The 13,140-nt window shown below is 41.9% G+C and overlaps 1 protein-coding gene across 1 annotated transcript; it reads left to right on the forward strand.

The window, feature by feature from the left end:
* Positions 1–915: 915 nt before the first annotated feature.
* Positions 916–12,113, forward strand: cdc45 (CDC45 cell division cycle 45 homolog). Its single transcript, XM_080894510.1, has 18 exons — positions 916–1,134; positions 1,258–1,317; positions 1,708–1,800; positions 2,047–2,184; positions 3,792–3,938; positions 4,035–4,093; positions 4,179–4,227; positions 4,323–4,384; positions 4,474–4,524; positions 7,847–7,966; positions 8,080–8,211; positions 8,303–8,401; positions 8,482–8,643; positions 8,743–8,881; positions 8,963–9,046; positions 9,158–9,276; positions 11,350–11,426; positions 11,808–12,113. Exons 1-18 carry the CDS (start codon positions 1,084–1,086, stop codon positions 11,870–11,872), a joined length of 1,707 nt encoding a protein of 568 aa, XP_080750636.1. The 5' UTR covers positions 916–1,083; the 3' UTR covers positions 11,873–12,113.
* The last annotated feature ends 1,027 nt before the right edge of the window (positions 12,114–13,140 follow it).

The following is a 13,140-nucleotide window of genomic DNA, read 5'->3' on the forward strand; positions in this document are numbered from 1 at the left end:
AATAGAATTCAGTTCAACTTGTTTTGTGAGTTTGCGGGAGAAGTTTTCTTTCAAGGCCTTTTGCCAGACAAGCTCATGAGATACATTTATATACTATTCAAGTGGAAAGGGGTTGGGCAAAATCCTTTCCAATATGTTTTAATCTAAATCAAGTACTTTTTAAAATTTCAGTCTATAACAGCTTTTATCATTAAAGTCTAAAAATGTGTGATTAATGCCACTTTTATAGCTATGCCAATGAAAACATCTTTAATAGTACATACTTGTAAAGTGTGTGTCACTACTGCGCTCCAGGTTTACATGAATACATTTATACTTGGTTAAGTGAACCTCTCATATAAATTCACACAATTTCTGTTATTGTAACCACACGGTGGAAAACTACAATTTTGTGAATGTGTGAAGTGTGTGCATAAGTCATTGTTTTAGCATTTTTACAGTTAGACTTAAAACAGTATGGTACAGAAATCATAGTTAACTCTGTGAGGTTTTTGTGTTTTTTATTAAATTGTTTTCCTATGTCTTTGCAGTCAGGGAATAAACAAAATAATCATTCTGACACACAGAAAACTGATTAGATCTTTCTCCAAAATATAGAGGTAGAGAGAGGTTACCATCTATAATTGTTTATATTATTATAAATTCACCATTCAGGTAATATAAATGTAAACACTAATGTTAAAATAATATTGTGTTCTTAATAAAGTCTAAAGGAGTTTACACATATTATAAAAACATCGTTATGACATTTAAATAAATTAATAAATATTTCAAAATCGATATAAATAAAGCTATAACTTTATTTCAGCTCTCTTTAGTTCCAGTACTGCTTTGTTTCCTCAACCTGGTAGGCGGGACTTCCAGCGTTGACGTTGCTGATTTTCTTCTATCTGATTGGTCGGGAGTGACGTGTAGATTTGGCGCCACATTTCCAACAGGGAACAGAGCGGCATCGCTGTGTGTGTATTGTCAAAGCTCCGAGCCTGACAGCAAGCCAAAATAACCCGCAGTTTATGCCACCTCAGGGTGATTCGATTAGGCTCGTCTTATTTTAATAGTTTTAATCGACTGACTTCTCTGAAAATGTTCATCGCGGACATAAGAAAGGATTTTTATGAAGTTGTCGCCAACCAGGTAAGGCTAACTCTAACATTAGCCAACATTGCCTAGCAGCTAGGAAACTTAACATCTGAAATCGCAAACTGAAATCGCAAACTGAAATCGCTTACATTATAAACCTTCTCGTGCTACTTACAGAGAGTCGTGCTCCTGGTGGCACCAGACATTGACGCTCTCTGCGCCTGTAAAATACTGCAGGTAAGACAATAAAATGTTAGCAAGCGGCAGCTCCTGTAGCCTTTGCGTGCACAGTTTTTGACTGTTTTTCCACTGTTGTTTTGCCTCTCTTGTTCTAGTGGCTTTTGTGCATGATGACGAACATTTGCGCTCTTAAACTAAGGTCATTGTAGAGGGTAAACAGAGAGCATGCTGATTAAATACTTCCAGTTATTATGGACTTTCGGACACCCAACCGTACTGTCATAATGGGGAGGTTACCATCTGTTCATGCATTAACTGGGAATATTTAAAAGTACTGACAGTAGGTTTCAGTAAGTGCTGTTGCGGTTTATGGAGCTTTTTTGACTTTTACTGTGTTCAGAGTAATTATAAGCTGATGTAAACACTGACTGTTTGTGTCTTCACTAGGCCTTGTTTCACTGTGACCAGATCCAGTATACACTTGTGCCAGTTACAGGCTGGCAGGACCTTGGCACTGCCTTCCTTGAACACAAAGAGCAGGTATACTTAAATAAGACCAGAAGGCTGTGCTGTAAAGCGAGATTGACGTTAACACGTTATTTCAAGCCAGTATGAAGGTGCTTTTAGCTTTTTGAGATCACCATGGAAACCTTTGCTTTTTTATGCGTTTCTGCTTGAGAACCTGAAGTGGAAAGCTTTGTAGTACACTACTCTGAGCCTGCACATGAATATATGACAGTAAACACTGAACCTTATATATTGTGTTGACTGATTTTTGTGCTGCAGTTTCGATACTTTGTTCTCATCAACTGCGGAGCAAATGTTGACCTCCTTGAGATGCTGCAGCCAGATGATGACTCCATCTTCTTCATCTGTGACACTCACCGGCCTGTAGATGTGGTCAATGTCTACAATGATACCCAGGTGATGTGCAATGGTTTGCTAATTCGGGCTATATCCCCACTAATAAGTTCACATAGGTTCACAGGCTAGGGTCTACCCCACAGAGCCTCAGAGTAGCACAGGGATTCACTCAAGGCATGAAGTCTGAGAAGAGAAGGATCAGATGGAGTCAGGCCTGTAAGACTCAGCTCAGTGGCAGAAGTTTGATGAGGATGCGGACCCTACAGCTAAAGGGGATGTAAAAATGAGGTTTCAAACCACGATGACCATGATAGGGAGCATGATAGTGGAGACGTTTGGAGTGTAAGAAAAAAGAAGGGCCAAGTTGATGCATTATTTTAAAGCAGAAGGGGGGGAAAAACAGTTCTGTATATGTGAATTTAAAAAAACATCTTCTCACATCATCAGTCTCATCAGTTTGTCTCAAGAGCCAAATAACAACACACACATTTCCTCCAATTCTATTTGGCACTGTGTATAATCTGTCCACCGGTATGTGTGTGTTTAACAATATTAACCACTAGTTTGCCTGTAGAGCCAGGCTCTTCAGGTGTTTGTCACCATTGCTTAGTCCACAGGGGAATAGGCAAGATAAAAAATTGTAAAACCTTTACAAGCATCAAAGTCCAAAACTTTTGAAATACTTGTTGTTAAAATAAGTCCAAAATACATGAATCGACCATCTTTGCTCCACATTCTCTCCAGCATGCCGGTGAAGTGCCTAGCTAGTTAGGTATAAGATTTTTTTAAATTTCTGTGACTGATAATGTCCAGCGGGCAAAGTTAGCGTAGGGGCCTTTAAATATGTAGATAAAGTCTCCTTTTTGCCCATCAGAACTACAGATGGAAGTACTCTTGTGCTATTGTGCTGTACTGTATTTGCAATCTGGTACAAAACATCAAATAGTTCATTATCTTTATGCATTTCACTGTAAACAATGATCCATTTGCACCTGAAGTTCAAGATTAACAATACTCTGTGAAGGTTCTCAGTCATCCAGGTCATCGTAGTCAAAGGAGCTTGCAAAGAAAAGCGTCTGGACTTCTTCAAGTTGCTTGAAGACGTTTCACCTCTCATCCGAGAAGCTTCTTCAGTTCTAAGGTCAAATGGTGGAGAGTCCCAGATATAAACCTAGTGGGAGTGACCCCCCACAGAGGGACAAAAGGACCCCCTGATGATCCTCTAATCGCCTGAGCCAAGGTGGGAAACTGGGCGTGGGTCCCAATCAGCCAGAGTTTCGGGTGTGTTCACTGTGAAACCTGGCCCCACCTTATCATGCGAATTCCTGAGGTCAGATGGCCCAGGATGTGAGTGGGCGTTAAGGCGTCTGGGAAGGGATCTCAAAACTGGATTATAGATGGCAGAGAGTTGGTGTCGTAAACCCCCGCCTCTGTTCAAAGATGGTCGCTCACAGTGGACATAGATGGCTTCTTTTACTCCTCTTTCAAACCATCTGTCCTCTCTGTCCAAAATGTGAACATTGGCATCCTCGAAAGAGTGTCCTTTATCCTTAAGATGCAGATGGACTGCTGAGTCTTGTCCTGTGGAGGACAATACTCCCTTAACAATACTCCCACTTGTTTGTGGAAGTGAGCGTTACATTAACTCTCTGTCTTCTGCTCAACAGATTAAGCTGCTCATCAAACAGGATGACGACCTCAGCGTGCCGTCGTATGACGATATCTTTCGAGATGAAGATGAGGAAGGAGAAGACTCTGGAAATGAGAGCGATGAAGGCTCAGAGCCGTCTGGGAAACGCAGAAGATTTGATGAGGTACGTATTAAACTGAGTCGGTGCTGCCCGCAGGGATGAACTGGTAGCGTGAACTGTAAAGGCTATTACATTGGGGCTGTGGTCCTGTGTTTGCAGGGGGCTGTCGAAAGGAGAATTGAAAGGCAGCGAGCCAAGAGGGAGTGGGAGGCTCGAAGGTGAAGTGTTTTTACTTAGTTGTTTGGTTCTTTCTGTGCACAGCACAACAGTTGAATGCATGCTTACCTTTCATTAATTTCACAGGAGGGAAATCCTGTTTGACTATGAGCAGTATGAATATCACGGCACCTCGGTGAGTTTTGACAACCTCACATAAGTAATATAAGAACATTAATGTTACCTGAATTTCTGAATGAACTCCTGAATTTTAATTTGTTTTCCTGTCAGGCTGCGATGATGTTTTTTGAGCTTGCGTGGGTTTTGACTAAAGATACCAAGGATATGCTGTGGTGAGCTTTCTGAGGAGATCTTTCATGGCAAACAATCTTGAAATACAGTTTATACGGTCTGTTAGATGTGCACTGCTTCTTCTTTGCAGGTGGGCCATCATCGGGCTGACAGACCAGTGGGTTCATGATAAAATCACAAAGTAAGGATGCCCTCAGTTTTACAAAACTATTATCAAAACAATTATAAACCAATTTCCCAAAAGCTCAGGACACTGAAAAATGTAAATAAAAGCTGAAAGCAGTTGCTGTCAAACCATTTAAAACCTTAAATCAGTCAAAATCTGAGAGTATTTTTTTTTTTTTTTTTTAATGAAAGCATGCAAAGTTTTCATCTTGTACTATGGAAATTTTGAGACTTACTGGCTTGCAAATTACATAAGGTTGATACTTCTTGGGGCTTTTCTTTTCCAGCTCACTCATAACTCATTTTTTTCTGGGTAAAACTGACTTTTAACACTAGGAAGGCCCAGGCTTCTACCTTTCTACCTTTAAAACCCGCCACCAGCCAAATGGCTGGTAGGCTTTTAGCTAAGCTTTAGCTTCAGGCAAGTGGAAGCTAAATTGGCTAGTCATTCATATGTAAATTGGGTTGTTACCTGGGAATTCTGGAGGGAGGGGAGTGGGGGTGTGTGGATGAGGGGGTGGGGGAGCTGCTAAAAGCGGTGAGCTTCCTTTTGTTTCATCTTGATGCATTCTCAATCATCCAGGGAAACAAATCTCCAAAAGTCACCAACTTGGAGTGTTTCAGTTTGCCATCTTAGGGAGAAATCAACACACATGGGTGTATGTCCTTTGTTGCTGAGATTTATTGATAAAAACAGTACAAAAAATCAACCATTTGTACACATTTTTACAAATAATTATAAAAAGTGAGTGAGTACATTTCAACATTTTCAGCAATCACTCACAATCCTGGCACTGCCATGGTATCTGTAGTCTGCATTTACCTTGGCTTGGCTTCCTGATCAATTGTCCACTACCAAAAGGAAGCCAAGCCCTGTGATCACACCTTGTTTTGTTGTAAAGGGTGGCAGGGCTTGGCTTCCTTTTGGTAGTGGAGCATTGATCAGTCGTCCATTGTGGCATCAATGTGATCACACCTTGTTTTGTTGTAAAGGGTGGCAGGGCTTGGCTTCCTTTTGGTAGTGGAGCATTGATCAGTCGTCCATTGTGGCATCAATGTGATCACACCTTGTTTTGTTGTAAAGGGTGGCAGGGCTTGGCTTCCTTTTGGTAGTGGAGCATTGATCAGTCGTCCATTGTGGCATCAATGTGATCACACCTTGTTTTGTTGTAAAGGGTGGCAGGGCTTGGCTTCCTTTTGGTAGTGGAGCATTGATCAGTCGTCCATTGTGGCATCAATGTGATCACACCTTGTTTTGTTGTAAAGGGTGGCAGGGCTTGGCTTCCTTTTGGTAGTGGAGCATTGATCAGTCGTCCATTGTGGCATCAATGTGATCACACCTTGTTTTGTTGTAAAGGGTGGCAGGGCTTGGCTTCCTTTTGGTAGTGGAGCATTGATCAGTCGTCCATTGTGGCATCAATGTGATCACACCTTGTTTTGTTGTAAAGGGTGGCAGGGCTTGGCTTCCTTTTGGTAGTGGAGCATTGATCAGTCGTCCATTGTGGCATCAATGTGATCACACCTTGTTTTGTTGTAAAGGGTGGCAGGGCTTGGCTTCCTTTTGGTAGTGGACAATTGATCAGGAAGCCAAGCCAAGGTAAATGCAGACTACAGATACCATGGCAGTGCCAGGATTGTGAGTGATTGCTGAAAATGTTGAAATGTACTCACTCACTTTTTATAATTATTTGTAAAAATGTGTACAAATGGTTGATTTTTTGTACTGTTTTTATCAATAAATCTCAGCAACAAAGGACATACACCCATGTGTGTTGATTTCTCCCTAAGATGGCAAACTGAAACACTCCAAGTTGGTGACTTTTGGAGATTTGTTTCCCTGGATGATTGAGAATGCATCAAGATGAAACAAAAGGAAGCTCACCGCTTTTAGCAGCTCCCCCACCCCCTCATCCACACACCCCCACTCCCCTCCCTCCAGAATTCCCAGGTAACAACCCAATTTACATATGAATGACTAGCCAATTTAGCTTCCACTTGCCTGAAGCTAAAGCTTAGCTAAAAGCCTACCAGCCATTTGGCTGCTCTCCGGGTTTTAAAGGTAGAAAAGCCAAATGGCTGGGCTCTGGGCCTTCCTAGTGTTAAGCTCCTTTACACCATCCACTCCAGTTATAAAAATCTGAAGCCAAAATGTCGTTTTTGTCCAGAACCAATTTTAAGCTGTTTAGGTGTTGTGGGATATAACATAATCCCAAAGACAAAACTGCACCAATTTGTCTGTCAAGCTGACAAAACTTCAAAAAGGCTAAACAAGGATCGTGTCACCATGTGAGACAGGTGGCTTTTATATCAGGGGTGTAGAAAAAGCTGAGCCGTACTGTTGAAATTGCACAAATTTTCTTACACTGAGATATTGCAATGATTGAATGTGGAGTTACATTTCTTTACACTGACACAAAGGGGAATTTTAGCTGGTGAGGTCCATTTAAAATCAAAGTAAGCTGTTTGTGGCCTGTGATGTAAAATGAGTTTGACATCCCTGGAGAAGATCTCTTTTTTATCCATATTTTGTCTCTGTACGAGATTTCTTCTGTGCTTTTTTGTGGACATAAAAAAATTTTTTTTATATATTTTTTTTAAATTATTTATTTATTTATTTTATTTTTTTATTTATTTTTTTAAAGCATTTCAGGTCTGAAAATTTCACATAGTTCTGCGCCTGTGATGTTATGAGGGCTCGAAATAAGGTGCCAAATTTTGACCCAATGCTGTGCACTTTGAGTGTCGTGACTCAGTTTGAGTTTAATATATTAAAGTTAAAAAAAAAAAAAAAACATCAGCAGATTCTCATGAAAATTGCTTTCCTTGTCTTACTTGATATATAAAAAAAGAAATCAGTTGCTTAACAAATTGGCCCTCCTGGAGATATTATTGGACTGGAAGCAGACAAGTTCAGCACATGGACTCGTTAGCGATGGAGCCATGCTCGTGCAGAATGTGCTTGAGCACTGACTTACTGAAATGGGGACGATGATGCCTCAGCTGAAGGATGTGTTGTTCGGGAATAATGGATATCACAGATATGTCACTTGGCTATATCATGAGCAGTGTTGCACCCCTCATGCTGAACTGTGCTGGTGACCTGCATCCAAAAAGAGGTTTAAATTGTGACGGTTCAGACCACAGGTTTCCACTTCACCTTTAACCCTTACTGTTCAAATATAATATTTCAAAGATTTACCAGTCATTGCACTTTGGGTTCTGTCTGAAATATAAATACAAGGAACCTTTGTGTAAACTGATCTCTCTTTTTTTTCTTTTATATTTCTGCTGAGTTATTATTATTTTTGTCTGCCTCGCTTCTTTTTTTTCTTTTTTAGTATGAAGTATGTAACCGACATCGCCACTATGCAGCGACACGTTTCCCGACATAACCACCGAAACGAGGATGAGGAGAACTCGCTCTCGATCGACTGTATGAGGATCTCCTTTGAATACGAGTATCCTTAACTCATCTGCCTTGTTGCCTTTTACAGATCTTTATGTTCCACCTGATTTCTGCCACACAATTGCTAAAAATTACTGAAAATCAGAGCCTTAACTGTCTCTTCAGTCTTCGTCTTACCCTTTACCAGCACTGGTCTCTGTATGAGAGCATTTATAATTCCTGCTACACTTCCTGCAGCTTCAAGCTCTGGACCTTAAATGGCCAAAAGAAACTCCAGGAGTTTTTAGCAGACATGGGGTAAAGTGCTTTCTAATCCATGCTTTGTGTGTTAACAAACTTCCTCTTTTTGTTGAGCCGGAATTTGTTTGAAATAAAATTTGTGTTACAGACTGCCGCTGAAACAAGTGCGTCAGAAATTTAACTCCATGGATATGTCGATCAAAGAAAACCTGAGGGACGTCATTGAGGAGTCCTCCAATAAATACGGGTATGTATTTGAATGGCAACCACTGACTGCTCATCCAGTCTGCTTTTCCCTGTTCTACTCCCATTTCTCCTCTTCATCAGTATGAAGGACATCCGCATCCAGACGTTTGGCGTTCACTTCGGCTTTAAGAACCGCTTCCTGGCCAGCGACATGGTGCACGCTACTGCTGCCTTGCTGGAGAGTGCTGAGAAAGACGACAGCGAGACTGACAACTTCATCAAGGCTCTCGATGCCCTTTCTAGGTGTGCAAAGGAAACTAAGTTCACTCTTCAAAGACTTAATTTGCTCACATTTCCTTTAAAAATGTCGTCTTTTTTTTTTCTTTTGTTTTCTCTGTGCAGGAGCAACATCGATCGTCTGCATTCGGGTATTGAGCTAGCGAAGAAGAAGCTGATTGCCATCCAGCAAACGGTCGCCAGCTGCATCTGCACCAACCTCATCCTGTCGCAGGGACCCTTCCTCTACTGCTACCTCATGGAGGTGCGAGTGTTTGGATGCCTGAGATGTGCATGCTTTCAATTTTATTTAGCCATATATCCTATTCACATCCTCTCTTTGTAGGGAACACCTGACGTGAAGCTGTTCTCAAAGCCCATGGCGCTAACGCTGCTCTGCAAGTACCTCCTGAAGGCTTTTGTCCATTCGGTGAGTGTCTGAACGCTATCGGGACTGATTCACAATGTAGACGGAGGTTCACTGAAATCATAGTTATTCAAGTCTCTCTGCTCTTTCACTCACGGTGTCTTGGCCAATTAGACGAGAAATAAACGCTGCAAACTGCTCCCGCTCGTCATGGCTGCCCCCAAGGATGTGGAGAAGGGAACTGTCATTGTTGTGGGAATCCCACCAGAGTCTGAGACGTCCGACAAGAAGAAGTAAGTTTCTCAGTTTATGATTTCTCTCCTTCTCAACCTGCATCTCTGGTTAACCTGATTAGCTGCTTTTTGAAAGAGATCAGAGTCCACAAATCTCGGCAGGACCTAATCTCAACAACTCAGAGCCTGCTGGAGATGTACGGATATAAAAGTTTACCAATGTGAGCTGATTTTTGTCCATGCAATGCTCTAAAAGTCAAAACCAGAGTCTTCAAGTGGTCTCTGAGGTTAATGGTGAGCCTGTGTATGTGATATGTGAGAAGAGTTATAAGTTAGAAGCCTTATAACTTATAACGCTTACCTGCTGCTCCTTGGCAGGTAGCTCCATGCCCTCCTGGGTTTTAATTGCACCTTAGAACACATATGCATCAACACTACAATGAGCGGGTGGAGGGAGGTTTGGAGTCTTCTCCCACCCCCATTCTCTGCGGCCTGCTGGAGCGGGAGGGCTAGTAGGAGGAGTTGGCCGTCCGACTGCGGTCTGGGGTGTGGGGCCTCCCTGCTGCTGCGGAGTCGGGGTGGTCTGCCTCTCCCCACCGCAGGGAAAAGGGTAACACCACCTGGGTCTGGGTGCAGTTCCCCCCTCCAGGGGCAAGGGTACCTAGACCCGGTTTGTAGAGTACGCTTGGGGAGTGTGATTGTGTGTACAGCGTCTCTTTATGTCTGTCTCCACGTTGGTTGAGTGTGGAGTGAGTGCATATGAGAGCATGAGGGTGGGAATGGATGTTTGTGTCTGTGTGTGCCTGTATGTCTGTGTCTATATGTCAGGTTGGGTATCAGACGCCACCTCTCTGGGGACACCTCAGGCCCTCCAAGGTTTGGAGGCCTATCTCCACCCACCACCACTTCCCCTGCCGGTGGCGGACTCCCTCAGGTGTCGGTGTGTTGGTGGTTCTTTGTGTCTGGGGGTGGGCGTCCGGGTACACACCGGCTCACTCCTTGGCGGCCGCTTGTCGGGGCCTGGGGCCTGGGGCTCGCTCGGGCCCCTTTGGAGGTGGGGTGCCCCCGGCCTCTCGGCCTGGGGCTCGGTCACTCAGGCACAGCTGGGGGCCGGCGGAGCTCACGGGCGCGTCACTGCAACTCCCCCTGGTTTCTGCTCCGCGGCTGCTGGGCGAGCCCTCATCTGGGACTCTCCTCAGCTCTTACTGGAACAGTGGCGCGTCTGCCCCTCTGTTGGTCCTCCATGGTCTCTTGTGTTCTGGGGGCCTCTGGATGTCTGGAGTTTTGATCTCCTCCATACCCGCTTCACACCCTGGAGGACGGGGCTGTGGCCCCCCCACACTCCCTAGCAGATCATTACATGGAGAAACCTTTGGAATGCAAGCATGCTGATCCACACAGGTATGCACACATGGGTATTCACAGACGCGGACTAAAGCTTTCTTGGCTGCTGCCTCAAAGCACACTGTGCGCTGTCTATCTTGCGTGCTGCACAATATCGTTTATTATTTAGTAAATATTGATATCTATGACTAGCTAGTTTATTGTGATGGTGCTTTGTTTTCTCTATTATTATGTTGCTCTTTGTTGTTTGCTGTCTCCTCTGTTTGTTTTTTTTGTTTGTTGTTTTTTTTTTTTCTCCATACAGGTGACCCAGGAGTTCTTTTTTTTTTTCTCTCTCTCTTCCCCCCCCTTCTCACCGTCTCTTCTCCCCTTTGGTTTTCTTTCTTTCTCTCCCCCTCTTTCTCTCATTCATTCCCCCTGTCCTATTTATTAAAAAAAAAAAAAAAAAAAAAAAGACAAAGGATGAACTGAAGCTCTGCCATCACGTAATGTCGCATACTGCTGTTTCTGATGTCATTTAAGAAAAAAAAAAAAAAAAAGTTAGAAGCCTTGCAGCAGCGTTCTGAACAACCTGCAGACGTTCCAGGTTCTGTTAAGACGAGCAAATGCTGAATTATAATATTTCAGACACAATTAAATAAAGGCGTGAATATTTTCCAGTTCAGAGCATGACACAGTGGGACTCAAATAACAACTAGTGGCTCTAATTTATTTCCTTTTCACATTTTTCTACCAGTATACAACAATATTGCCTCATTTCCTCCTCTGCGTTTGTTTTTGCCCTTTTAGTTTCTTTGGTCGTGCATTTGAGAAAGCTGCAGAGAGCACGAGCTCCAGGACTCTTCACGACCACTTCGACACTTCAAGTAAGACACAGTAAAGTGTTGTTTGTTTGGTTTTTTTGCTGCTGTGCAGACAGTCAGTGAATTTGCTCTTGCATGTCTGCAATGTGGCCACTAGGTGGCAGCCTAGTCTTTGTTTAATGTGCAGTCTGTTTGTCTTGCCATTCTCACCCAAACTTTCAGTTGTGATGCTGTTACTCAGGATTTTTAGTTTAATCTGTCATGTCTCATGTGTGAAAGAATATTTTAGAATATTCTGCTCATTCCCATCTAAAATATTTATCCAGTTCACCATCATTTTAAAAATTGCAAGCAAAAAAACTCCTCCCGGGATGTCAGACTGCTGCTGGATGATTTGTCCTGTTGGCATGTTTTTCTTTCTTATCTGTGTTTTTCTTTCTGCAGTAATTGAACTGAAGACTGAAGACAGGAGCAAGTTTCTGGATGCGCTCATCACTCTCCTTTCATGAGAAACTGAAGCTCTCCCAGGGCGACAGATCAGCTGCTGGTCACATGTGTCAGGCGTGTAAAATGTCACCAGCACCAGAACTTTATCCTTGGTTTTGTTTTTTAAGGTTTTAAGTGGTTTTTATGTGTATATTGTACAGTGTTTTTGTAAATGTGTTGTTTTAAATTTGTCTTTTATTCCTGAATGTGAGAAGTTTTAAGTCATTCACATTTTAAACATGTTTAATAAATCATTTTATAGAATGGAGACGCGTTGATTTTTATGCCTTTTTTTATTTTTATATGATCAGGCATTATTAACTTCTTTTTTTTTTTTTATACTTTTGCAGTATTTAATATTTTTTACCTTATCTAATGTATGACCAGAAAATCCCACATTCTTCACGTGTCATTTGTTGAACTTTTAGCATGTCTTGGCTTCACTGCGGCCTGAGAGAAGTCAGCTGTTTATCTCAAAGCCTGGCCGGCTTTGCTTTCTTTTTCCTGAGAAGATAAACAAAAAAATTACGTGAGGTAAGTTTTTGTGTAAATTTTGCAGAATGGCAGTTTTGAATACCAAAATAGTTTTTAGTCTCATATTTGCTGCAGTGGAGGATGTTAAGGTAAACAGTGGTATTGTCAGGAGGGCGTGCACATCACCTTGGTTTAACTCAGTATCTGCGAGTCATGCTTTAAATAACTCAAGGCATAATTTTAAATGAGAACCCATAAAGGTGTCCTTAGTTGCCATATTGTAGTTGTAGTATATACAGAGACTGACGGGTATATTGGTATTTAGAATCAGCTTTAACGTTCAAGTACACATACAAGGACTCGGGCTATTTATGCTCACTTCTCAGTGAAAGAAGCATTTACTTTCACTTGACTGTTAACAGACAGTACATTGCATTATTTATTTTTAATATTAATAAGAGTTTGTTATATTACAACAGTTGGGTGAGTTTGTACACTGCATAAACAGAGGAAACAAGAGTTTTTTAAAAAAAAGCAAAATGTTTGTGTCAGAATAAAGCGCAGGCAAATATTTAACAGTAAGAAACTCTGGAAATAATGACAACTTTAATACGGCAATTATTGTTAAAAAAAAGAAAGATGTACCAACTAATAACAAATTCTACTATTGCAGTATTTTGTGGTTATTTAACTCAAACTACACATTTAAAGACTTTCAAATCGTATGTGAAACTTTTTACGTATTACTGTATTACTGTTAATGCTTCCATAGGAGCAGCCAGGTGCCCCTAATCAAATGCACTTTAATACCTAACTG

The sequence above is a fragment of the Rhamphochromis sp. 'chilingali' genome (assembly GCF_963969265.1).
Source record: "Rhamphochromis sp. 'chilingali' genome assembly, chromosome: 10".
Classification (NCBI taxonomy): domain Eukaryota; kingdom Metazoa; phylum Chordata; class Actinopteri; order Cichliformes; family Cichlidae; genus Rhamphochromis; species Rhamphochromis sp. 'chilingali'.